At 41.0% G+C, this 27,935-nt stretch overlaps 1 protein-coding gene across 1 annotated transcript in view; it reads left to right on the plus strand.

Moving 5' to 3' along the window:
• ABCA4 (ATP binding cassette subfamily A member 4) overlaps positions 1-27,935 on the plus strand; it is a 127,587-nt gene that overhangs the window by 71,125 nt on the left and 28,527 nt on the right. Inside the window, 8 exon segments of the mRNA XM_061630653.1 lie at positions 484-585; positions 3,446-3,621; positions 8,981-9,032; positions 14,123-14,309; positions 21,581-21,712; positions 22,356-22,495; positions 24,395-24,532; positions 26,722-26,919. Of these exon segments, the coding sequence (XP_061486637.1) occupies positions 484-585; positions 3,446-3,621; positions 8,981-9,032; positions 14,123-14,309; positions 21,581-21,712; positions 22,356-22,495; positions 24,395-24,532; positions 26,722-26,919 (1,125 nt within the window).

Below are 27,935 nucleotides of genomic sequence, written 5' to 3' on the forward strand. Positions count from 1 at the left end.
TAAAAATTGAGGGTAAGATTTGCCTACAGGAATTTAAACCCTTCGTGGTGTAAAGGAGTATAGAGTAGTAGTTAGGGTAATTGATAGTGTATTGGCTAAGAAAGTGAAATGGCAAATCCACATTTCAAACCTTGCCTTAGGCAGACACTTTTTGGCTTTTACTGCCTGTTTATTAAAATTTTAACCCATCCCTAGGAGACAGTTTAATTTCTTAGTTAAACTGAGTTTCAGTTTTGAAAACATAAGTAATCTGAAATGTGTCCCCCCCCCACTTTCTCCTCAAATGGGAATTCTTTTTTTTAGAATAGAAACTTTATAACCAAGAATGTGGTGGGTGGCTGTGCTTTGAACTTCTAGTGCACAGCAATGTTTGTTGCTAATGAAACACCAAGTAATTATTGTAGCATAAGATTTGCATAGATGGATTCTTCCCCATGGCAAAATACAAAGAAGCTTATGCACCCTACCAACTTGTTTTTGTTTCAGGAGACTATGGGATACCATGGCCTTGGTATTTCCCTTTGCAGCAGGCTTACTGGCTTGGGTCAGGACACCCAAAGGCTGAGAAAACAACAACTGTGGTTGGTGAGTTATGCGGAAAAACTGTTGTTCAGAAATAACTTTAGAACCACTGATCCATTTAGAGGTGAATGCACTCTTGCATTCATTGTGGGAGCCATTGAAAAGATTAGACACAGGCATACAGTGGGAATCTTAGCAGGTGGCTTTGAACTCTGAGTGGCCCACTGTTAACAGAGTGTTGCTAGAGAGTGAGCCAGGGTTCTGTCTGAAATCTTTCTAAATTATGCTAAAATTAACTGGCAGCCTGCAAATCATGTCTCTTCTACTGATCTGTCTGGAGATAGTTGACAGGGGCTGTTATGACAACCATGCAACATACTGCTGGATAAATGAGCATGATTCTGATCTTAACTGGGCGGCAGTAGAGTGCCTCTTAACCTCAGGTAAGAGATTTCAGTGTTTCTGGAAATGTTCTCTCATCTCTCTTCCCTCCCTCCTGCCCCCCCCCAATGCAACCATACTTTTTACATGATCCAAAACAGGTGCTAAAATTAGCCCAACACACAGGGGTGGCCAGTGAGTTTGCAAGTGGTGTATGTGAACTAAGCCTAATACTAAAAAATGAGTCATGTTTGCTTTAGCCGTGTGATGTCTATTTTCTCATATAGTTTGGAACATCCAGCTCTTCTGTTTCTCCTGCACCTTTCCAGGTTTTTCAGCAGCAATCTGAGGTTGGAGCAGAGCTCTGTAGAGGTTAGGAAGCATGTTTTCCCACCTACCAGGTGGTGCAGACCTGATGCATAATGGAAAGGTCACATGCTTCAATCGAGTTGACACGTGTGTTTCTGCATCCTGATGATGAAAGAACTGGTACATGCATCCAAGATATATAGAAGCAGGTGTTTTCCCGCATTTTTAGCAATAACAACAAAGAGGCTTGTGGCACCTTAAAAGCTAACAATGTATTATGGCATTGGCTTTCATGAACTACAGTCCTACTTCATAAATTGTTGCTGTTGTTGTTGGCATTTATTAATATTTATTGAATTTATATCCTGCCCTTCCTCCCGAAGGAGCCCTGGGTGGCAAACACAACAAAACAATTTAACAACACAAAGTATACTAAAAACCGTTAAAAAATTAAAAATTCTAAAATCAGTTACAATTAAAAACATTTTTCATCCAGTGTTCTCTGGATTGCCAAAACACACTCTTTCAGCTATCAAATACTTGGATACACAGGAATGTTTTCAAATTCCTCCTAAATGTCAATAGTGATAGAGATAGATGCATCTCACTGGCGAGGGCATGAGTTGTATGAAGTGTTTTTCTGAGCATATATACCTTTGGAGTATACAGGTATATACACACATTGTTTCAAATGTATCATCAACGATCTGCAGCCCATCCTGGACAATGGCACTTTCCTTTCACAGATGGTGAATGGTAGGCCTGCACTTGCTTACAGATAGTCTCCTGCCTTAAATGAAAACGCTGAATTACAATATATAAAAATTGCTATCACTTATGGATTGAACTGGGACACAATGCTTTTTAGCACATTATATGTCTTAATTGACATATTTACCAAAGCAAGGTTTGTGTAGTTTTGTGAATTATCACTGTTATTTACATAATTATCATTGTACTTTTCTGCATTTCATTTTCCTCTGTTCTCACTGTTTGCATCTTCCCTTCCCCCCATATAATGTTTATATATACCTGTATCTGGATGAGACTGCATTCATCTGATGAAGTGGAATGATAGTTCATTCATTTGAAGAAGTCCACAAAGCTTATACCATAATGAATTTGACAGTCTTTAAGGTGTCACAAAACTCTTTTTTTGTTTGGGCTCTGGAAACGGTATTTTTTTAGGCCAGCTCTGCTTAGCGTAACTGTCCACAAACCAAAAACAATCTTCTGTCATGTCTGAGAATATGGTCTGAAAGTACGAGGCCACTACCAACACCATGTTGAAGCTAAACAGACCTGGGTATAGTCCATTCCTGTATGGGTGATCACCTGGGAACCACATGTATGAAAGTTCTGTGATGAAAGAAAGGTGGAATATAAATAAATAAATAAATAAATAAAAATGACTGCTGATTTTACATATTTCAGAATTTATTTTGGGGACCCCCTTGTGTGCTGACAAGAGTCCAACTTTGCAAGAGGGCTGATAGTTCTGTTGCTTTCAGTGAAGCTGTTGCAGCTCTGCTGGACATTTGATGAGGGCCCCTTCATGCATTTCTTACATGGAAAAAACATTTATAGATCATCTCCTGAGCTTGATCACTGGGAAACCATAACTAAACATGAATGTTCAGAGTGTACATAAAATAAAATTGGTGTGTGACAATTTATGCACAATTTTCATGCTTTTTCCTTCATGGAGTCTGGATAGGCCACTATATTATCTGAAGCAACCAAGACACTTCGTGGACTCCCAGCTAGATGTTTTGATCACACATTGCAAAGCATCTCCATGTGATGTGACTAAGACATCCTCAGCCACCAATGCTTACAACAGAATGAAGGATGTAAGATATTACGTGGTGCATCCCAGGTTTCAGGCTGACTTTCTGGCAACATCTCCAGGCACAATTGATTCTCTGAGAATGGTCATGTGGAGGGTGTTCTGGATTGTGTGAACTGGCCCAATCTGAATGTATGTTAAGGATACTAAACTTAAGAACTCATTTTCATGAAGAAAAATCTCCTGCCAGCCAGCTCCATTGAATTATCAAAGATACTGAATCTCTTTGGTGGTTCCAGTGTCTGCAATAGATGCATAAGCAAACTGCTCATTCCAGAATCCACAAAAGCACAGTAAGAAACGGCTGGTATACCATAGAGAGGGGAGGAGAAAATCTGTTGTTTGCATGGCCATTCTGCTCCTCACTGCCATTATCCTTCACAGGTTATGACAGGATATTTGCATCTGGTTCTCAGCAGATGAAGGCACTTCTGGGCCAGCAGGGGCTAATCCCCTCTGAAACCTCTCCCACTAGCACCATCCCAATCCTTACAAATGCTAGGGTCAGAGCAAAAAGAAGCAGCAACATTGTTCCCTTTGAAATGGATTCTCAGCTGAAAGTAGAGCTTTCCCACTGGATGTACTATGAGAGGAATTCAGAAGGATAGAGGATGCATCCGTTTATTGCTATTTATATCCCTTCTGTTTTCTGGCTTCCAAGGTACCATCTATCAAAGGAGCCTTGCGAGGCTACAAACTACTGAGGAAGATTTAGGCAAAGCCTTTTAAGGCACTAATGAGACATGATGCATAGAATTGCATGTTATCTCTTATGGGATCAGCTAGTTCCTTAGAACAGGGGTGGGAAAACTTTTTCAGCCTGAGGGCCAAATTCCATTCTGGGCAACCTTCTGGGGGCCACATGCCAGTGGTGGATGAGGCCGGAGGCAAAGGTGGGTAGAGCAATGAATGTTAATGTTACCTTTGTACAGTAGGCTAGTTTCTACATACACTCACGCACCATTCTGTCTCCTCCATCCATGCAAGCCAGAATCATTTTCAGAGATCAAGGACACATTCCAGTGAGGCAAAAACACTCAAGGAGGGTGCAAAGCAAGGCCAGTGAGGGATGTGGCCTGGGAGATTCACAAGGGCCATCCAGAGAGGCCTGGAGGCCCACATTCAGCCCCAGGCCTCAGGTCCCCACCCCTGGTTTAGACAGTAGTGTGAAATAATTTGAGCTACTCTATTGCCCTTTCACCACCTGTTGAAGATGTTCCTCTTTCAACAAGTCTTCTACATGGAGACTTTTATCCCAGTTGGTATCTGTATTAGATTTGAATCTATTTTTGTGTGGTTGTTTTACATTGTTTTTACATATATAAATTGTTTTATATACATAAATATTTTAGCTGTTTTTACATATGCAATTGTTCTGTGCAAGTTTTTACTGTATTGCAAAGCATCTCCATGTGATGTGACTAAGACATCCTCAGCCACCAATGGCTGATGCCTCATTGGAAGCAATTCGTAAATGAAATAACGATAATAATGATGATAATAAGGGTTGCCACGTCTCCGGTTTTCACCCAGAGATTCTGGGTTTTTTGGGTACTCTCTGGGTGAATCACTCAATCTCTGGACTCTTAGCTTTCATTTTAAAAAAAGTTCCTGGGTAGTCTGGTTCAAGAAATATACACCAAAATGTCAGCCGCTCACCCGCACAACTTCTGTTAAATGAGCTAATAGCCGGCTGCTTGAATCCCCGCCCTTTCAGATTTGTAGCCAATAAGTGAAGTCAGAGTTATAATTGACAAGGGATTTGTTGACCTCCAGGCAATAGCTACAACACATTGCAAGTCTTGACAACAGCTTCCTTTTCCTGCTTATCTGCACATCACAAGTTGAATAAGTTTATAGTTTTCAGTGCATTTTTCTCTGTGTGCATATACTTCACAATAATCAAGCAGGAGATCTAGAACAGAAAATCACAGCAGGATCTTGGTAGGTGTGCACAGTAAATTTCAGCTATGACTATAATAAAAGTGTACATGCATGGCTTTTTAAATTACTTGCAAAAATAGCATATTATACATTTTACCTTGCAAATAAATTTTGCACAGAAGTGTACATGCATCTTATGATCCCATTACAATGTGTTATATTTTTCTAATTATAAGGAGTCAAACAAGTTTAAATTTTCCTGGGCTGTTGAAGAGGGCAGTTTATTTGTCTAATTCATAGCCTGTTGTGAAAACCTTCCCAATCTGAAATTTTAATCCTATCCTAATTTTTCTGGGATTAAAGCTTCAATGCTAATCCCACATACCTGCAAGTAAACCCCATTGAATTCAATAGAGCTTACTTTTGAGTAGACATGGTTAGGATTGTGTTGTAAATCAGTGGAACCTTTAAAGGAACATAGCTAAGGATTGTGTTGCAAATCTTTCTCTTCCCCTCCAATCCTATTTTTAAGCAATTAGAAAGGGCTTACTTAGGTTTCACTGCTTTTATTTGGTACGAAACTAGTACTTTTTAAAAAAAAAAACAATGTTCTGCAATAACCAACTGATTTTGACAATAAACTATTACATGGGGTGTATGTATTTTTACATCTCCAGTGTATGTATGTGTGTATATGGAGTCTTTCTAACAACCTGTGAGGTAGGGTTTCCGATTGAAAACCAAGGCAGCTCACAACAAGAAATAAATCTATTTAAAATCCAATAACCATAAATAAAAGGTTGCAAAATAGCTTTAAGTGGCATCATTCTGAATTTGGGGTTGGGTGAGTGTAGTTCCTTATTACTTGAGACTGCAGTCCTGTGCACACTTCTTTGTTTGAGTAAGCCCCACTGAATACATTGGGACTTGCTTCTGAGTAAGCATGCATAGGATTGCACTATAAATATCTTTAAGGGTTGTGTAATTAATAAACATCTTTCACAGTCATGGTTATATAAATATTTCTTCATACTATATCTTGATAAGTATCGGATGTCACACTATGGTTGTACATTATTATTTCCTCTACATTTTAAGTGTGCCCTTCATCCTTGGGGTGGTCATGGTCCCCCTCTATTGTTTTCACTCTGAGGGGCAGATTAGGCTGAGAGATGATATGTAGCCCATGGTCACTGAGTAAACTTTGTACCTTATTTCCATTTTTAAAAATTAATTAAAATGATCTACATGCAGACAAACTTTATTAAGTAGATCCACACTATACATTAAAGCACATCCAACTTGCATTTAAAGTGCATGACTTTCTCCAAACAATTTTGGGAAGTGTATTTTCCCCTTCACAGTTAAAGTTCCCACCATCCTTAACAAACTACAGTTCCCATGATTCTGTGATGGGATTCATGTGCTTCAAATATGTGTTAAATATACTTTATATGTATGGTGTGGATCTGCCCTAGGCAGTTCGTTAGTGAACTGAAAAGAACAATTTAAAAAGATACTTTTTAAACCGGAGAAGGATTGCAGCTTAGTGGGAGGGCACATGATTTGCATGCAAAGGTCCAAAATCCAATCTCAGGAAAATACTATTGCTTAGCATTCTGGAGAGCCAATACTAGTCCATGTCATCAGTATGGTATCAAATGGCCTGAGTCAGTATAAGGCAGATTTCTTTGTTCCTAAAAGAAGAAAGAGACCCAAAGGCCATCGTGACTCCGAAATTTATTTATGTATTTTATTTACATTTATATACGACTTTATTGTAAAAAAACCCCTCAAAGTGGTTTACAGAGGGAATTAAAACAATAACATTATTAGCAAAAACAGTTAAAGAAAGGTATTTAGAAACATTCAAAATAAGCAAATCAACAATGAGTTAAAAACAGATAAAAAACACAATAGCTTCTACATGCCTAGGTAGGCTTGCTTAAACAAAAATGTTTTTAGCAGGTGCCAAAATGAGCACAATGGAGTGCCTCCCTAATGTCAATACACAAGAAGTTTCAAAGCTGCCACACTAAAGGATCAATTTCTTACAAGAGCAGAACAAATACTACGTGGCATCCATAATAAAGCACACTTGGAACTTGGCCTGATAGCAAATAGGCAAACAGTGTAGATTTCACAACAGATTTATTATGTGCTGATAGGGTCTCAGTCATGTCAGCAATCATGCCGCAACATTCTGCACTAACTGCAGCCACCGGGTTAGGTTGTGCTGCATGGGGATTTCTGTGACCTTAGCAGATGGGCCGCCAGGATTCCTTTAGTTTTGATTTTTAGTTAGGAACCCTGACTGGTTGTGGGATGCTGAGTTTTCTGCCTTACTCATAGGAATATTGTTGTGGTTGGTATGTTATTGCATTTAGGAAATCATCACTGTCTTTTTTTTTCTTTTTATATTTGCACTGCATTTACCTCGGACCTCAGTCCCTTATATCCATAGAAGCAACAACAGTGGTGCCATACATTCAGCTTAATCCCCTTAAACTCACTGATGATGCACTTTGTTGATTACATGGCAGTTTGTTGCCCCATAGCGGTAAAAGAGAATTCACATACTGGGAAGTGAGGCTTCAGTTGCTATTGTTCCCAAGCTATTGCCTGTGAAGGTAAACTAAACCAGGTGTTTTTTCTCTGTGTCAATTATTACTCACTGGAATTGGATTGGCTGTCAAAGTGAGTTTATAGCAGCCCACAAGGTAAGCAGGAAAGGGTAAATAATGTTCTTACTAATTTCTCAAACCTCTCTCTGCAGTGAAAGGTCAGGTCTGTAAGGAAGTTTGGAACAGCCATGTTAAAAGGCAGGCAGGGCATTCCAGACAGAGGGGTTGCCAACCCTACTTTGATTTCAATATCTATGCAGAAGATCCCTTGTCAAGCCTTACTAACAGCACAATCCTAACTTTCTAGGAGGAAGGGTGGAATATAAATTTAATCAATCACTCAATAAGATATCGATGATTGAATATTTATTAAATGTAATTTGAGACAATCAAGTCTTCTTAATATTTCAATTTGAATTTGAGATGGTAAAGTGCCAAAGGTGTCTATCAGCATTCTTTCTTCCGCATCAAAGGGGCCATTTAATATATCTGAATTCTGAATTTGTTCCTGTAAGGAGGCATTCAGGTCTCCCTTACAGACCACCAATTTGCTACCTCCTTTGCCAGTACCTGTACCTGGGTCAGCCAAATCTAGATCAACCAAGATATCTCATTTGATCTTTCCCTCATCTTGGGAACAATCAATCCATGGAGCAGTATGGGAAATTAGGGCCTCTGGAGGGGCCTTATTTTCGAAATATCTCAGGATTTCTATTCCAACCCTAGCGAAACGGATTTTGTCATTTAGGATTCAGTCCGCAATAGTCTCTGTTGTGAAAGATACTACAGCTTGGGCTCTTGTAATGCTGTAGTATAAATAGTCCACCTGTTGAATATCAGCTATTGTAAAATGACTTTGAGAAAATTCTTTCAAAAGATCCAGAACGTGCCATTTGCGTTCCGTTTGGGACAAAAGTCCTCTAGGTTTAGAATAATTTGTCAGTACTAAGATGTGGAGATTCAATATAAGGTTCCATCCACTGACCTTTGGTTTTTTCGCTGTTTCTTGTTTTTGTTTTTGTTTTACAAAGGCATCCGTCCACGGGTCCTGACCGATATTGTATAAGGTCTGAGGGTTGTTGTTTAAAGCAGAGCCCAATGATGGTAAAAGAATGGGTTCATATTGGATAATAGGGCCCTCTGGTGGAGTTGTAGTGCTCTTTGCGTTGAAAGTCTTCGGGGATATATGCACTTTCTTTTCTTTTTTCGGTGCTACAGATTTTCCTATCAAATCAAATAATTTCTTAAAATTCATTTTTCCCCTTCGAACTTGCTTTAAATTTTTCAGGTTTTTACTTTTTTTTTTGGTTGGTAGGTCCTCCTTTGTTTTTCTTAGATATCGGGGGTCCAATTACTGCCTCTTTTGGAGAAGTTAACACTGCTTTCTTTTGGGTTATAGGAGACTCCTTAGTCATGGGAGATTGAACGTCCTTTCGATGCAATTCCACTAGGACCATTAACAGGTGATTACATTCTGTTAAAAAAACTTTGACCTGCTCAATATCCGAGGACAATGTGTGAAGCCATTCCAATATTGAGGGGTCATTCCTAGAAGAAACGATATGGTGAATCACGGTTGGTGATTGCATCTTCATGTCCTTAAATAACTCTTCCTTGGGAGGGGCATTAACCCTCTCTATGGGGTGTGGCAATGTTGGGGCCTCAGTTGCCTCCTTCCTAGGGGTATCTATCTGGAGAGCATTGGGTGCTAGTTTATCTATTTTTAAAGAAGTCACTGGAGTAGTGATGTTAAATGGACCCGAGAACTGCGACAAAGTTCTGTCGGCAGAGCTTGTAGTAGGAGAATTCGTTGGCTTGTTAACATAAACGCTATCAGCAATTGCTATTTCTTCAGCTAAACTCAAAGCCGTGTACTCCCCTGGAGCTGTGTAAATAGTACCCTTACTAGTAAGCAACCAATCATGGGGAGAGTGTAAGCCTTGAGAATTACTTTTGTTGGTCGCTCTGTGCAATAGCGGGGTAAAACAATGTGTAATCTTAAACTGACCGCTTTGGAGTTTTTTTACTGCTTCTAATTTGGGTGAGAGGTCTTGCATTTGCTTTCTCCTCCTCCGACTTTTCTTTACAGGTATACTCTCGAACAACGGCTTCTTCCCCATGAATTTCCATGCCTTTCTTGTTAGCACCATTACACTCATTTCTCAGTTCTCGGTTTTCCACCCCGACAGCTTTAGAGCAGCTTTTACGCTGTCACAGTTATCTGAGTAATATATCTCTGGAAGATTTTACGATGCCACTCCTCTGCTCATCTACTCTTATAGAGAATTAATTAGCTCATTAAAGTTCAGTGCAGGACTCCCATAGAGGTAATTTCTTTTTCTTTTCTCTTTTCTTTCTCGACCTTCGCGGCCACTCCACAGGGAAGGATTTAATAGCCCCTATTCCCCGCTTTTAGCTTAGAAGGCTCACATGTGAGCTATAAAATAAGCTAAAAGTTGTAAACTTTTAAGTTACTTTACCCGTCTTCAGCGTCATTAGCTCCGTCTGTATGCTAGGCGGCCATCTTCTCTTTAATCAATCACTCAATAAGATATCTTCTCAGAAGCAAGTCCTATTGAGTTCTATGGGGCCTGGTCCCTCAGTAAGTGTGTTTAGAATTGCAGCCTTCAGGGGATCCACCTTTATCCACATCTAACTCGCATCTCACATCTCCACAACACTAGGCTCCCTTCTTCCTACAATGGTCTTCTGATGGCTCACCTGGGCTGAGGGCACTTAAACCCTTCTGGCCAGAAGCAAGTCGGCTAGATTAAATGTTCCCTATCCAGGCTCCCTAAGCAGGTGAGAAGGAATGATCCTGTCACTTCAGCTGGATCTGGGAACACCCTCATTTAGCTAAGATTTCTATCTTAATTTCCAATCAGAGAAATTTTTTGTTTGAATGGTATGCTCCAAACAACTGTAGCTGATGCTTCTTAATGACATCACTAGAGCTTCCCCCCATGACATCAGTAGAGCCCCCCTGAAATCTCAGAGTTTGGGATGCTTCTGACCTGGCAACCCTGATGATGATGATGATGATGATGATGATAGATCTTCATGTTCAGAGCATCAACAACATCCACTGAAAAGCATGATTTTAAAATGTTGCAAGCTTTAATTCTATCAGCCAATAGAGTAGCTCATCCTTTTCATTTCAAGAAATTAGAATGAGTTCTCATTTAGATGCAAAGTTACCTAATTTGCCCTTTCTGAAACATGATGTGAACCAAAACCCAGCCAACCTTTGAAATTCACAATTCTCCATATTTTGCAATGCAGTTCTCCAGCCGAGTACTGTGTACGCAAATGCATATATTAGGGTAAAGTCTGCATATAAATACATATAATAGTGAATGTGTATATTAGATGAAATTTGCAATAAAATGTTGATGCATTTTCATTGACTTTGCAAAAATTGAAAAATCTGTGGAAATGTGGAGAATTAAAGTTAAGATGTCCTCTTGACCTTGGCTTATTAAAGCTTCCTGAGGAGGTTTGACCAAGTGGATCCAAGGTATGGTCAGTGCATCATTGCAGAAGGGAGTGGTTTCAGCCACCCTGAAAGAGGCGGTGATCTGATTGCTCCTGAAAAAGCCCACCCTGGACCTATTGGTTTGCGCCAATTATCAACTGGTCGCAAATACCCCCTTCTTAGGGAAGTTGATTGAGAGGGTTGTGGTGCAGCAATTGCAAGTACTCTTGGATGAAACAAATTATCTTGACCCATTCCAGTCTGGGTTTAGGCCTGGTTTTGGAACTGAATCAGCCTTGGTCGCCCTGATGGATGATCTTTATCAGGAGAAGGACAGGGGGAGTGTGAGCCTGTTATTCTTACTTGATCTCTCAACAGCTTTTGATACCATAGACCATGGTATCCTTCTGAGCCGACTTGGAGACATGGCTATTGGAGGCACTGTTTACAGTGATTCCAGTCCTATCTCCAGGGTCGTTTTCAGAGAATAGCATTGGGTGATTGTCTTTTGGCCCCCTGGTAGTTGCGCTGTGGGGTGCCGCAGGGTACCATCTTGTCCCCCATGCTGTTTAACATCTATATGAAGCCCTTGGGAGCGGTCATCGGGCGATTTGGGGCAAAGTGTCAGCAGTACACTGACAACACCCAGCTCTATTTCTCTGTAACATCTGAATTGGGAGAGGCCGCACAAGCTCTTGACTGCTGCCTGGACTCGGTGGTGGGCTGGATGAGGGCCAGTAAACTGAGTCTGAATCCTAGCAAGATGGAGGCACTGTGGATTGGTGGTTCCCTAGTTCAGATAATAGGTCAGCTGCCTGCTTTGGATGGGATCGTACTCCCTCTGAAAGAGTAGGTCCGTAGTCTGGGGGTGCTCCTGGATCCATCTTTGTCACTAGAGGCCCAGATATCCTCAGTGGTTAGAAGTGCCTGTTACCAGCTTTGGCTGGTAAGACAGCTGGCACCATTTCTGGACTGGGATAGCCTAACCACTGTTGTCCACGCACTAGTAACCTCCAGGCTGGATTACTGTAATGTACTCTATGTGAGGCTACCCTTGAGGTTGGTCTGGAAGGAGCAGCTGGTGCAAAATGCCATGGTGAGACTACTTACTTTGGCAGGGTATCACCAACATGTCACCCCACTGCTGAAAGAATTGCACTGGCTGTCTATTAGCTACAGGGCTAACTTCAAGGTTCTAGTTTTGGTGTACAAAGCCCTATACAGCTTGGGACCAGGATACCTGAAAGACCGTCTTATCTCTTATATACCCAGTCGATCACTGCGCTGTGCAGGTGAGGGCCTCCTGAAGATACCATCTTACCAGGAGACCCATTCTGCACAACATAGGAAGTGGACCTTTAATGTTGTGGCACCTACTCTGTGGAATTCACTCCCCTTAAATATTAGACAGGTGCCATCTCTGTTATCTTTTTAGTGCCTACTGAAGACCTTCCTCTTTCAACAAGCCTTTTAGGTAGAGACCTTATCCCAGTCTGTGTCTGTATTGGAATTGTTTTTTAATATGTTTCTAAAGGTTTTTTAAAGATGTTTTTAAAGGTTTTTAAAAAAAGTTTTTAAAGTTGTTTTAATATATTTTAAAGCCTGTTTTTATGAATTTTTAAAATGTTTTTAGTGCGTTTGTTTACTGCCCTGGGCTCCTACTGGGAGAAAGGGTGGGATATAAATCAAATAATTACTAAATAAATAAAAATGAGTAATGGAGAGAAACAAAAATTAACAGATTCACCCATCCCTACTCATGTTCTTAGGATCACTCTCTGCCCAGTGTTTTACTGACTCACCTGCTTATTCCTGGTCATTGAACACATGTGCTAGCTACCAGTAAAACAGCTGATTAAACTTCTCCTATCATGGAATCACTGACAATGAAAAGGCAAAAAGTGGCATGGGGACACTGGTTAATTGTGACATGAATCAATGGCCTACTTCATCTTGCAACTTGCAGTGAGAAGCTTACAAAGCGAGAACAAAACCACAGGAATGCAAAAACATGCCCTGATCAATGAGGCAATATCTACAACATGAATACAATGCATAGTCAAATAAGAAACAACTTCATAGTCAGAATCACATGTAGCTCAATATTGTAGTCCAAGCCTTACCTGCAATAATTGGGTTTAGGAACAAAACTTCATTTTTGGCTTTGTTTAGAATCCTAGACCTCTAGAACATCGGTCTTCAACAAGTTGGTTGGAGCTCAATACCAGGTCACCAGGTGATCTAAGGTGGTTTGCAACAGCAGCAATACCATCATACAAATAGATGGTTAAAAATTAAGAAATGGATTCTTAAATGCATGTTTGGTTTAAAGGTGGGTCTCAGATCTGAAATGGTTGAAGTCTACTGCTCTAGAACAGCTGTTAAGAAGAGATTTAAACCTTTTAGGCAGGGCCTCTGAGAGGAATTTTATCAGGGGGTACAAAACACCTGGAAAAAGTAATAATAAATTACTAATTTGAATTGAAAAATGAACACAAAAAATTATAAAAGGTAAGGGCGCCAATGTATAATTTCCAGGGGGGCGCCAAACACGCCAGCGCCGGCCCTGCAGTCAAGACTAGCACTTCTGCGTCTAAGTCTGCACTGGTATCTGCTGAAGGCTGGGATTCTAATAGGAAGTGGCGGAAACTTTCCTACAGGATCCCAAAACATGAAAAAGGCAATAGTCACAGAGAATGTTACCTAGCTTGGTGAGAACTAGAAAGGTGCCTGCTGTCTGAGACAGGAGTTGACATCATCTTAGAAGCGTCAATCAAAACTGAAGCTGTGAAATGGTATATCATCAATGTTGTAAATGCACAGTTAAAGCCATTAGATCTGTTGAACTCGTTAACAGAGTACAGACTTGGTGACCTGTTTCCAAATGTTTGTGTTAGCTTAAGAATACTATTAACAATTCCAGCAACAGTAGCTTCTGGAGAGAGGTCATTTAGCAAACTTAAGCTAATTAAGAATTATTTAAGGTCTACAATGTCTGACAATTATAACATACAATAATGTCTGAGAGAAGCTCATGTCTGCAATTGTTTCATTTTTTGTATTTCTTTATATTTCAAGCAAACCTGTATTTTGAAACTGAGCCTTCTGGCCTGGTCCCTGGTGTGTGCATTCAGAACCTGATGAACCTGATGAAGACCTTCCCTGATCGCTCTAAGCCTGCAGTTGATGGAACGACTATTACTTTCTATGAGGGTCAGATCACTGCTTTTCTTGGCCACAATGGAGCTGGAAAGACCACCACTATGTGAGTTGGTCTGAAATACGATTAACCTCCTTATTTGTTTAATGTATTTTAGTTTCTTATATTGATACCCCACTGTTTCTTCCATCATGGAATCCAAGGTGGCATACATGTATTTCTAGGCAGTCACCCCTCCAGGCACTAACCAGACCCAGACCTGCTTGGTCTCAGCACTATATCCTTGCTGTGTCTTCAGACTATACTTGCTTAGGTACAAGGTTTATACATAGCTGTCTTTGTTCCGTTTTCCTAAGTTTTCTTCATATTTCTAATTGACTGGCAGTAAACAACAAAATTACATTGTAGTAGCCTTTTTTAAAGAGGAACAGAGAGAGGAAAAAGAAGGCATAACTTGTAGAACTCCATTTACAGGTAAGTGGTCTCTCCACCAGGCTAACACCTTGCAGGTATGGCTAGGCCCGCAGGGTACTCTTTCTCGATCAATTCATATCAAGAGAGGAGTAAAGCAAGGTTGCATTTTGGCCCCTTTTTTATTCAATTTTTATATTAATGACATTATTCCAGAGCTGGCTTCCCCCTCCTTTCTTCCACCATCGGCTGGGAACCGCAAGATCTCGTCCCTGCTTTACGCCGACGACCTGGTTTTACTCTCTCTGAATAAAATCGGCCTAAAAAGAATTTCTGCAACCTCTCCCTTTATGGAATAGATATAAGGAGGGATCTTGAAACTTCTGCCCTGATAGAAGAGATGAGATACCACTGCACCCAAAGCTTCCATCAGAGGGACATGCACTGTTCCCTCTGGGACATTAGCACAGAAACATTAAAAAGTGGAATAGCGTGTGCCTGAAACTTTTGCTGCTTCTGTCAGAATAGCTGACCACCAGATCTCTCAGGGTTAGCAAAGTGAACCCAAAGTCTTTGCCCAAAGAGTCTCAGAATGTGTATATTGCTCAGAAATTGGGCAAGAAATCCTCTGGTTTTAGCACAATAGGAGGTCTGGACCTTGACTGACATTGCTAGCATTTTAGATGGAAAATCAGCTGACCTTTGGGGTCTGGTACAGCTTGCCAAGAAAGCATTCCTGCCTTTGCTAGCCCTGCTGACTAACCTTGCTTTTATATAGCTCTCTGTCTGTTTCTCAGACTGCTCAGCATAGGGATCTATTCATCGTGGGCCAAATCTCTGCTCTTACACAAGGCTTCTGTGCTTCACTGCGGGCAAGCAACTCTACACAGAAGTGTGTTTAGAAGTGGCTCTTTCCAGCCAAGCTGCAGAGCTGTAGTAATAGTCTGTCAACAACTGCACCAGCACAGCAGGGTGCTTAGTCAATAAATGAAATAGACTCAAGCCAGAGCTTGGAAGTAATTCGTTACAAGTAACAAATTATTTGTAATTTATTACTTTTTTGAGGAACGAGTGGGTAATTCCTTTACATTTTGATTGTAATAGAATGAGGAGTAATTTTATTACTTTTGAGGAGTAATTGTGATGTTTCCAGCATTACTTTGGGGCATTACTTGGGGGAGGGGGAAGCAGGGAAAGTCTTCTGCTCCTCTGATTTGTGGATGGAAATCATGTGCCTCAAACTGGGCTTCTGCACATTGCTCTCCCTCATGCTCTGTGGGTGGATAGGAGGCGATGAGGGAGGAGGTGGAGAGCAAGACAGGGTGGAGTGGAGAAAACAATTGTTTAAAAAATGGATGGTGGTGGTGAAGAATGGAGTGGAGGGGAAAAGGGGCCAGAGGCCAAGAACATGGATAAAGGAGGCAGCAGCAGAATGGAGATAAAGAACTGTGGAAGTGAAAGATGCACTTGGCACACAAAGTGGCCTCCACCACCCTCTCTGGCTACTGTGCTGCATTTGCAGTATTTTAACTTTTTGCATCACAGGGGAAAATGCTTGCTTGGGTGAGTGTGCTTTCGTGGCAGGGCAGAGTCTGGGAGGTGGTTAAGTGAGAGAGATTATGCCTGCTGGCTGAGTGGGGGGGGTTGCACTTGGTCTGACGTGCAAAGATCTGAGTAGTAGCCTCTGCCTCCCTCCCCACCTCCCTTACCAGCAGAGAGACCATTATTGCTATTTTACGGATAAAAAAAAATATTAATCATGCTCTGGTAACTTCTAGATTGGACTACTGCAATGCGCTCTACGTTGGGCTGCCCTTGAAGATAGTTCGGAAACTACAGTTAGTCCAGAATGCAGCGGCCAGATTGTTGATGCGGACCAGAAGGTCCGCTCATATAACACCTGTTTTGGCCCGTCTGCACTGGCTTCCTATTTGTTTCCGGGCTAAATTCAAAGTGCTGGTTTTGACCTATAAAGCCTTACATGGCATGGGACCGCAATACCTGGTGGAGCGCCTCTCCCAATATGAAACTACCCGTACACTGCGCTCAACATCTAAGGCCCTCCTTCGAGTACCATCCCATCAAGAAGCTCGGAGGATGGTGACTAGAAATAGGGCCTTTTCGGTTGTGGCTCCCGAACTGTGGAATGGTGTCCCCGATGAGGTGCGCCTGGCGCCGACGCTGCTATCTTTTTGGCGCCAGGTGAAAACCTTTTTATACTCCCAGGCATTTTAAAGTGTATTTTTACAGTATTTTATTACTATGTTGTATTCTGGATGCTGTTTGGTTCTCGTATTGTTTGTGTGTTTTTGTTTTTTTGAGTTATTATATTTATTGTATTTATATATTGTGCCTGCTTTTACCTTTTATGTACACCGCCTGGAGAGCCTTCGGGCTTAGGGCGGTATATAAATTAAATAAAATAAATAAAATAAATAAAAAGAATGCTTACCAGACTGGGGAATTTTTGTAAAGAGCAGCATCTGACCATTAACCATTCCAAAACCAAGATCACGATTTTTGGCAAGAAGAGTCCCAAGTCGACTTGGTCTTTGAATGGACACAAATTGGAACAGGCGCACTCATTTAAATATCTGGGCGTGCACTTTAGCGAGAAACTCTCATGGAAACACCATCTGGTGGCAACCAAACTCTCTTGCTCCAGGTCGATCGGCCAAATTAGAAGTTTCTTTTACACCAGAGGTGGGCAACTAATTAACCCCGTGCTCAAAATCTACGTGGCAAAAATTCTCCCCCAAATCCTTTATGGGGCCGAACTGTGGGGGGAGTCGGCAAAGCGGGCAGTGGAAGTCCTCCAAAATAAGTTCATGCACCAGATTTTGGGTTTGCCTCAGGGGGTTCCGGCAGCCCATCTGAGAGCGGAGCTTGGTTTACCCTCCCTTGCAGCAAAAATAGACCTAGCATATTTCAGATTTTGGCGGAAACTACTTAGGCTGGATGAATGCTCTTTACCCAAACTCTGTTGGATGGAGCAACATAAGACGGGGGGATGGGCGCATATGGTCCAAGTAAAACTAGAGATCTATAATCTCTGCATGGGGAAATATCTGAGCCTTAGCAAGCAGGCGCTCAGAAACTGGGTCTTTGATCATGATGCGAGTCAAGATCAGGCAGTAATTGCAGTAGCCCCTTTCTCCCCCTGGTTCCCCCTAGTCAAACTCAATCACGCTAGACCCTTTTATTTTGAAGTTCTGACGCAAGCCCACCTCTGTAGGGCTTTCACGGAACTTAGGTTCCAACTTATGCCCTCGGCCTTTTTGGACGGGAGATACCTGGGCATCCTGGTCAAGGATCGGAGATGCATCTTTGGATGCAACTGGTTAGAGGACATCACCCACTACTTGCTACTTTGCTCCCTATACGAGGATCCCAGAAGGAAATTTCTAGCTTACTATATCCATCTGTTTATGCACGCAGGGAAAGCTGAGCCATGGTTGTCGAGCTACTAGGTGACAGCAGTAAACAAATAACAGTTGCAGCAGCCAACTTTGCCTTGGCTGCTTTGAAATTACGGGTGAACCACATTAAGACTTATAATATCTTGTGATCGTTTTAATCTTGTATAAACTTTTTAGCTTTTTGATGTTTACTTGTTTTATGTTGTATTTTGCAAAGGCCTATGGCTACATGCAATAAAGTTTTTGTACTTTGTACTTAGGTAAGTGGTGAAGATATACGTCACTTACACCTATAACCTCAACAAACACTTTCTGAAATGAAGTGCTGCAAGTAACATTTGAGCTATGGAGACTTACTGATAAGTCTCCCCTCGATTCAGAGAAGTTTCAGGCTTCCTAAGCTATCTTAACAAGAATTCAGAAAAGCTTGAATATTTTCTGACAGTTTTCTCCTGACTGGTAAAGTTGGCGCATGCACTACTGGTACTGTAATGCACATGTGATTATATTGGTCCTGGAATTGTTTGGTGTCATGTGCCCGGCACTCATTGGCCAAAGTGGAGAATCACCTGGTGGAGAATCAGCCAAAATGGAGAATTCAGCTCCTACCATCCCCATCCCCAACTAACACACTTAGGAACAAGAGAGGTTTTCAATCTGGATGGACTGCCTTCAAGTCGATCCCGACTTATGGCGGCCCTATGAATAGGGTTTTCATGGTAAGCAGTATTCAGAGGGGGTTTACCATTGCCTCCCTCTGAGGCTAGTCCTCCTCAGCTGGCTGGGGCCTTCTCAGCTTGCCACAGCTGCACAAGCCAGTCCCTTCCTTGTCCGCAACTGCCAGCTGGGGGGCAACTGGGCTCCTTGGGACTATGCAGCTTGCCCACGGCTGCACAGGTGGCAGGGCACGTAACCCCTGAGCCACTCACTGTGGGGGTGATCTTTAGCTGGCCCTTTGCACCAGGAGACACGAGTGGGGATTTGAACTCACAGACTCTGGCCTCCCAGCCAGGTTCTCCTCCCCACTGTGCTAAGGGGCACTAACCTCAAAAAAAAAAAAAGCCTACAAGGAACTATCAAGAAAATTGATTAACCCGAATAGAAAAGGTAAGAAACAAATGGCTGTTTGTTCAGGTGATCTGGTTGCTTCCAGTAATTATCAACAGATTCATCAATAGTAAGCAGTAAACATTTTTTTTAAAAACCAAAAACTTTGCAAAGCAGTTGGCTTTGGGCATCTGGTCAGCAAGATCTCATTTAACATTTCATGAGAAGAACTGCTCAGCAAAATGGTCCTCAATTTGTAATATAGGTATTACAAATGGGACAAATTAATATACTCAACCAAGTAGTTATACATTTCAGTAACATCACTAGAGATGACAGGAGGCTATGAGCTTGCATTTATCCTTCTGCTCTAACTGTACATCCTGTTAGTTTTACTGCCTTTCTAAATGGTTCTTCAGAAGTGTTTTGTTGATGGTTTTCATGTTTTTGTAAACTGCTTAGTGGTTTTCTTCAATCAAAGAGTATATAAATGCATAAGTATTATGCCAACTGTATATAGTACTTATGTGTGTGTGTAACATTCCCCTCTAAATTACATGTAAACAGTTGCCATTGTCATAATTTGGCATAGATACATTTAATGAAGTCTCCTAACAAGAGTGGCCATTCAGGCATAGAGCTTGCTTTGCTTTGCAGCCCATCCTTCATAGTAATGGAATTGATTTAAATGTGTTTATGTGTTGTAAATGTACATGGCCACATATTTTGTTTCATGTAGCAATCCTGATTTCAGATACAGTAGTGATTTTAAAAATGTAGGTAATTGTCTTGTTTCTTACAGGAGATTATCCGTACTCTGCTATCTTAACAATTGTGAATTGTAAACTTGGATTACCTCTGTATTATTCAATTGTAAACTTGGATTACCACATTGGCTTTGGCAGGGCAGGGGATAGTTTCAAAACTGACAAGACCTTGGGAGAAGGAAATGCCTATCTTATAAAAGTGGAAGTAACAGGAGAAACAAAAGCAGATGTCTCTCTGGAAGAGCAGCATTTTTCCTGGGGTCAGGTCTTCTTAAAAATGCTCAGAGAGATGGTGAGCCTTTTGTCTAAAAGAGTTGAAAAAGCAATGAAGTCAGCAAAGTTGATATGTTCCGTCCCTTGGGCCTGTGAGAGTTCCAGGTGCACTATTTCTCAGGGGTCTGGACAAACATTTCCTTGGCTTTCAATTTCTACTGCCCCCAGGCTTCTTCCTGAGTAGCTTTTATATGCTGTGGCCAGGTCAAATTTTCAAAAACTGTGGACATCGCAGACCTGTTGCATTTGCCCTTTTGTAGTTTTGTTTGTACATGTCAGATTCTGAAATATGAGTCGCCTATTATGTTCTATGGGGCTCTGTTCTTGGGCCAGGGCAGACATCATCTTTGTAAATGTGCCCCCCTCATCTTCCCCAATCCCACGTTTGCTGAAATTTAGAGGAAGGAGGCACTTAAAGGGGAGAATCAGGAAGAAGAAGGGCTGCTTCACTGATACTGTGCTTGCTTCTTCTCTCCTCCAAATGCCACCCCCCTCAAGGCAAGGGATGGGGGAGAAATGTGATTCAGTAGATCATGTAAAACTATGGAATGCTTTAAAAGAAATGGGGGTGCCACAGCATCTGATTGTCCTGATGCGCAACCTATACTCTGGACAGGAGGCTACTGTAAGGAGAGAATATGGAGAAACCGATTGGTTCCCCATCGGAAAGGGTGTGAGACAGGGGTGTATTTTATCACCCTATTTGTTTAATCTGTATGCAGAACATATCATATGGAAAGCGGGATTGGACCAAGATGAAGGAGGTGTGAAAACTGGAGGGAGAAACATTATGGAGAACTGAACTTTAAGACTGGAAAAATGAGAAATTGACAGATGTGTGTATCACAATCACAGGCCAGGTCAGGCATACTACCAGTTGCAGAGCCTTGATAAAAGCGACAGTCTTTTTTTTAAAAAAAAATGGGAAGTGGCATAAGCGAGGAGAGAACCTCAGTTTGAAAATGCAAGTCATTTTTCACGAGAACCACCGCAGTATTATAAGTATCTCAAGTTGTGCCTACAGCTTCCTCAAATCTCATGTAGAATTGTTTGTGGAACAAAAATTTAAAGATCGAGTTATGTTCTAATATTCTTATTTGGGATGGGGGGAAAATAAACCTCTACCACAAACTGTTTCTCTTTCAGTAGCCTTTTAATAGTATAACTCAGCAGAATGAATAATATAATTTAATGTTGTTGTTTTTTCCCTTATAAATGAGTGTGGGTGTGGGGAGGTATAGCATGTTTGAGAATTCTTTAGTTTAGATCCAACAAGCAGGATGCATTCAAATTTGCATTGTATTTCTCCAGAGGTGTCCATAGACACAAGCACCTCCTAGTGGTGCTGCAAGGATATTATCTGAAGTTATTTGAAATTGCTTTATTTTTATTATTTTGGAAACAGCAGCTTTATAGCTATTGATATACATATTCCATGTTTCTCATGTTGTTTGGCTAGGTCTATCCTCGCAGGTCTGTTCCCACCTACATCTGGAACAATACTGGTTGGTGGAAAAGACATCCAAACACACATGGACTCCATACAGCAGAGTTTAGGCATGTGTCCTCAGTACAACATCTTGTTCAATGAGTAAGTGCTGCCAGACACTTGCTTCGAACTTGCACCTAAGTAATGAGTTTCCCACTAAAAGGTTATAATTGTTCCAACTACCTCATACAAGTCTTCTGCTCCACTAGCTGGTAACAAACTACTAGAAGCAAACCTGATATTATTTTTGAAGTGTGGGTGTGTTCTTTCTGCTCTGCATTGCTTATTCAGACTTTAGCTGGGACCAAAGTTACCGCTCATGGGCAATGGAAAATGGCTTAGGCAAGATGTCAACAATGACACTCAAAAACATTACATAATTCTGGAACTCAGAGTCAAGTTTGTGGATGTTGATTATCTACCATTTTAAGAGATGACTGAGGGTTGAGAGAAAAGGCCACAAGGTAGCCAACGCCTTTCGAGACTGCAAAAGTGTTTTTCAATCAGTGTGTTTATGTTGTATTTCTGATGGGCTCTTTCCTCCCCTCACACAATATCTTAGCCCGAAGACAGGCAATAGTTCTGGAACAGAGTGGTTGGAAAAGAGCTTAAATGGATGTGTACACACCATACATTTAAAGCACATGGCTTCCCCCAAAGAATTGCCTCTTAGTTCTGCAGTATAATAGTGCAGCATTCTTTGTCGCTTTTGTTCAGCTAAAACAACATTGTTTCTTGTCTGTAGCCTTACTGTTGCCGAACACATCCTGTTTTATGCCCAGCTGAAAGGGAGGTCCAGAGAAGAGGCAGAATTGGAAATGGAGATGATGTTGGAAGACATAGGCCTTCTGCATAAAAGGAATGAAGAGGCTCAAAACTTGTCAGGTATTTGTGGGTTTGAACTCTCAAAGTCCTGTGTCCCTTATTAACTCCTGAATTTTTAGCTGCCTCTGAAGGCAGAATTAGACGCTCTTTTTACACATTTAAAGAACACATACCGATTTAACAGTCATGGTTTCCCCCAAAGAAATCTGGGAACTGTAGTTTATTAAAGGTGCGGGGAATTGCAGCTCTGTGAGGATTCTCCTCTCAGCACCCTTAACAAACTACTGTTCCCAGGATTCTTTGGGAGAAGCTGTGATGCCCTTCCCTGGCTCTCCCTGTCAGGTTCCTACCTGCTCGTGGTTACTGCCTGTCACTAGGCACCATCAGGGACTCCACCAGTCCAGACTGTCCTTTTTTATGGTTTCTCTCCCCGCTCTAGCACAGATCTCAACAGATTCCCCTGCTAGGCAGCACCACCAGTCACGTCCTATAACCAGTAGTCCCAGAGACTCTGCCTGAGTCTCTCTATCAGGTTACCTCTGTGACTGAGTGCTTAAGCTGTCCCCAATCCCTTTGATCTTTATATATAATTCTGGTTTGCTCTGAATACTTGTGGTGTTATATTATCCCCTTCACCGCTGCCATCATTTGTAACAGTTTCACTTCAGCCTTGGTATTTACCTTACCCTCCCTTCTGGTCTGTGAAACCCCAGCCAAGGATCAGGCCTTTGGTAAACCAAATATATTTATTAAATAACAAAGATAACAAGATTTCTTTATAAAGGCACTTAAGCATATGGTTTCATCTATTCCTGAGGTACTGGTCTTAGTATTAATCCAAACTCCACACTCTCCTCACATCCACCAACTCTCCACACAATCTCCTCTCACAAACCCACCAAAACAATCCACTAACGTCCACCGTCCACCCAGATTCAACTGTCATCCTTCCATTTATACTCTCCAGCCATCCAAACACTCAGCCAATCATCCAGCATTCTACTGCCCATTTACTCCCCCCTCCTCTTTCATTCCACTTACCATGTATTTCCTATCCAAACAGCACTTACCATATATACACTAATACAGGAACATCACAGAAGCCATAACTATTAAAGTGGTATAAGGGTGTTTTAAATGTATGGTGTGGCTATGACACTGGTTAACCTGATCCAAGTTCAGCCCAGCACATATTGGCAACTCAAATGTAAAATCAAAGTGGTGCCCTTCATGGTAAAAAGTTGAACATTATATTAAATAACTGGGCTTCTTGTGCCCTTTAATGGCATCAAGAATCTGCCACATGATGAAGCTAAATCACTCTGCTTTATAATAGAGTCTCCCCCACATATGGTTTTGTTCATTGATACTTAATAGAGGAGTAGGGCCTTCTCCCTCTGTTACCATATGTTTGTTCATCCTAAGGCTGAAAAGGATGTGAATGTCACACAGGTCAAGCCACTCTGCTGAGGCTGGAATATTCTTCACTCAGCTATCTAATTTCTCTGAAAGGTTAAAGAAATATGTTTTTGCTTTGTATCCATTTTGTATTTTGATGTTTAATAATTTTATTATTATTTTGTTTGTTAGCCGCTTGCGTTAACTTATATGATAAAGCAGAATGCAGTTTTTAAAACAAATACATTCCAGAGTAATAGCCGTGTTTGCCTGCTGTAGCAAAATCAGTAAAGAGTCTTGTTGTGGCACCTTGCAGTCTAACACGTTTATTGTGGCATAAGCTTTTAAGTTGGCTCTGGTCTACAAAAAGCTCATCCCACATTAAATACGGTGGCCTTTAAGGTGCGAAAGAGCCCTACATTTAATAACATATTTGATAATTGCTTGTGCAAACCCTGTTACATGCTGTAGGGATGCAACCCTGTCCCCTCTAACAGATCTGCTGCTTTCTCCAGCAAATATGCATCCCTTATCTTTTTGTTTTGTTCCTGTTTCCCTTAGGTGGCATGCAGCGAAAGCTTTCTGTTGCCATTGCCTTTGTAGACGAAGCAAAAGTGGTTGTCCTGGTTGAGCCCACTTCAGAAATTGATCCATATTCCAGATGGTCCATTTGGGATCTCCTACTGAAGTATCACTCAGGTAATTTGTCTTTAGAAAGGTTCAGTAACTGGGTTTGGTTTTTCTTTAAAAATCTTTTTATAACATTTCCCTGTTTCAAACCTTTTTGATAAATGTAAAGGCAGGTGTTGCATTTTGGATACTCTGTTTGGATACCATTTTGGATACTAGAAAAGGTCCTCAAATGCAAAGATGAACTGAACACTAAAGTCAGGATCATTCAGACCATGGTATTTCCGATTTCTATGGATGGATGTGAAAGTTGGACAGTGAAAAAAGCGGATAAGTGAAAAATCAACTCATTTGAAATGTGGTGCTGGAAGAGCACTTTGCGCATACCATGGACTGCAAAAAAGACAAATAATTGGGTGTTAGAACAAATTAAACCAGAACTATCACTAGAAGCTAAAGTGATGAAACTGAGGTTATCACACTTTGGACGCTTAATGAGAAAACATGATTCACTAGAAAAGACAATAATGCTGGGAAAAACAGAAGGGAGTAGAAAAAGAGGAAGGGCAACCAAGAGATGGATTGATTCCATAAAGGAAGCCACAGACCTGAACTTACAAGATCTGAACAGGGTGGTTCATGACAGATGCTCTTGGAGGTCACTGATTCATAGGGTCACCATAAGTCATAATTGACTTGAAGGCACATAACAACAAAGGCAGGTGTGTGTGTGTGTGTGTGTGTGTGTGTGTGTGTGTGTGTGTGTGTGTGTGTGTGTGTGCAGAAAGACCCATGGATTTCAGACAAAGCAGAGTACAGCTGATATCTTGTTGTCTAAACCTGTTACCTGTGCTTTGTCTGCCTGTTAATAATTATACCTTCTTTGTGAAGATGGATGAAGTAATTTCTACTTAAAATGAAAAGGCAGCAAAGATTGACAGTTTTATAGGCTCTCCACTGTGGTGTACATGCATCTGCATCCAAGTACACTGAGTATCTGTTTTTGTTAAATTCAGCAGATTAGTTGTTGATTGTGAGTAGGGGCGAAAAAGCTAGATGTACTTTCTACTGGGGGATGGGGGGGGGAAGTACCTGTCCCAGCCTTAGCTATACATAACTTGTCCCATTATATTGGCTATCAAGCTTTGGCATGTTAAACCCCCCCCTAAGGTTATTAAGGTAGCCAGTGTGGTGTAGTGGTTAAGGTGTTGGACTATGACCTGGGAGACCAGGGTTCGAATCCCCACACAGCCATAAAGCTCACTGGGTGACCTTGGGCCAGTCACTGCCTCTCAGCCTCAGAGGGAAGGCAATGGTAAACCATCTCTGAATACCACTTACCATGAAAACCCTATTCATAGGGTCGCCATAAGTCAGAAGCGACTTGAAGGCAGTCTATTTCATTTTTCAAGGTTATTACGCAATGTCTAATTATTTGATAGATTAGAGGCCTGCAGCCCATGTTTGGGCAGGTAAAATCCAGTGCACTTAACCCTTCCCTCACCACCTTGCCTACCCAATCAGTAGACAATGAAGAATCACTCTGTTTGAATGGATAAAACTGTTGGATAACCATGTTTCACTTAATGCAGGTGGTATTGCAGTGCCTGTGCCTTCTCTTGAGTTGCGCATTTTGTCAGTCCTACAGTTCACTTATGTATAGGCTGCATGTTTTCCTTCACAGAAGTCCTATCAGAACAGAGACCTGCAGAGTTAGTGGGGGCTCTATGGAGAATAAGGTTCAAGGTGCACAATGAAGCAAAGTATATGAAGTTAGGTACTGGCAAAAGCTGGGTGAGGTGAGCTGGTGGTGAGAAGCATCAGCAAGCTGAACTCCTTTTGTTGTTCATTCGGTGAAGCAGGCCTGACTCAAAAGACCACATTAGAGGTCAGGTCCTTGCCACATGACATGCTGTAGCCCTTTGGGGCATTTGGGTGTCTCTTGTACATCTTGTGTGCCTTCATCTGGCTAAAGTTTAGGGGTGTTATATGCACTAAGGTCCTACCTGACAACTGCAAGATATGTTCAGGATCTGCTGTAGGCCTAAATCCTTTTGAGACCCAAGTATGTATGCTCAAAGCTTTCCAATAAACTTAATCTTCGATATTTCAAGAAACATTGCACCAATTCTCATGGCCTATGTGCAGTCGTTTACATATGAGAGAGAGGGGGAAGAAAAGCAGAAGGAACCCCAGGTGCTTGAAGAAAAATGTATTAGAGAGGACTTTTTTTGGTCACATCTGCTCCTACCTTTTAGGTAGAACCATCATTGTGTCTGCCCACCACATGGATGAAGCAGATATCCTTGGAGATCGAATTGCTGTCATTTCCCAAGGCAAGCTGTGCTACTCAGGATCTCCTGTTTTCCTAAAGAATTCTTTTGGGACAGGCTTTTATCTCACCTTAGTCCGCAAGATGAAAAGCATCCAAGACGGCGGAGGAAAGGAGGCTGTAAGTGTTTCCCACCCTGATGCATAAATAATCTGTGTTATTCACCCCCCCCAAATTCAAATATAATGTACTGTGAGTGACATCTTATTTGCATACATTTTGTTAAAGGGGGGAGGAATGAGTGACGTTTTTTTTTTTTTTTTTTCCAATAATTTTTATTCAAATTTTCATAAAACATACAAGACAAAATCATAAAACATTCAAAGACAAAAAACAAAATCAAAAATAGTTAAACAAAAAAAAAAATAAATAAAAATAAAAATAAAAATAAAAAATAAAGAGTAAAATATTGACTTCCCATTTGTCAAAGATCAGATCAGTTATAAGTCTATAATATATAACAATCCTGTCTCTTAAGTCATATTATAAAATCACTTTCCTCCAATAGTTATCTTACTTAATCATCAAATCTCATAAACATTACTTTATTCTTTCCACAAAAAGTCAAAGAGAGGTTTCAATTCTTTAAGAAATATATCTATCAATTTTTTTTTCCAGATAAGCATATCGATTAATCCATCTCATTACTAATTATGATAATCTTATTGTCATAACCATAGTCAAAATAAACATTTCAATTAATCCATCACATCAGAATCTGTTAGGTTCAGTAATTTCAGTAGCCATTGTTCTATTATCCCTATTAGTTCCATTTTCCATCTTCCATCTTCAGTAGTCTTGTTAAGTCCAGTAATTTCAGTATCCAATCTTCCATTATCAGTATTCCATAATAATCTTGCTGTCAAAGCCATAGTCATATAGTAAGAGTCTGATGGGAATTACCTCTATCCCAAATATTTTCTTGCCATCCATTCTGAATAGGTTGCTGAAATACTGCTGTAAAATCATATCTCTGTTCTTTTTTTCAAAATACACTGGGTCATCTCTTGAAAGTTTTTCCATTGTCACATGGCTGCAGTTAATTCCATAGATTTCCTCTATATTGGGCTCCATCACATCATTCCAGTCCAGAAGATTATCCATGCCATTGATAACTTTATCTCTAGAATCTTCATTAAT

The sequence above is a fragment of the Rhineura floridana genome, chromosome 6, assembly GCF_030035675.1.
Source record: "Rhineura floridana isolate rRhiFlo1 chromosome 6, rRhiFlo1.hap2, whole genome shotgun sequence".
Lineage (NCBI taxonomy): Eukaryota > Metazoa > Chordata > Lepidosauria > Squamata > Rhineuridae > Rhineura > Rhineura floridana.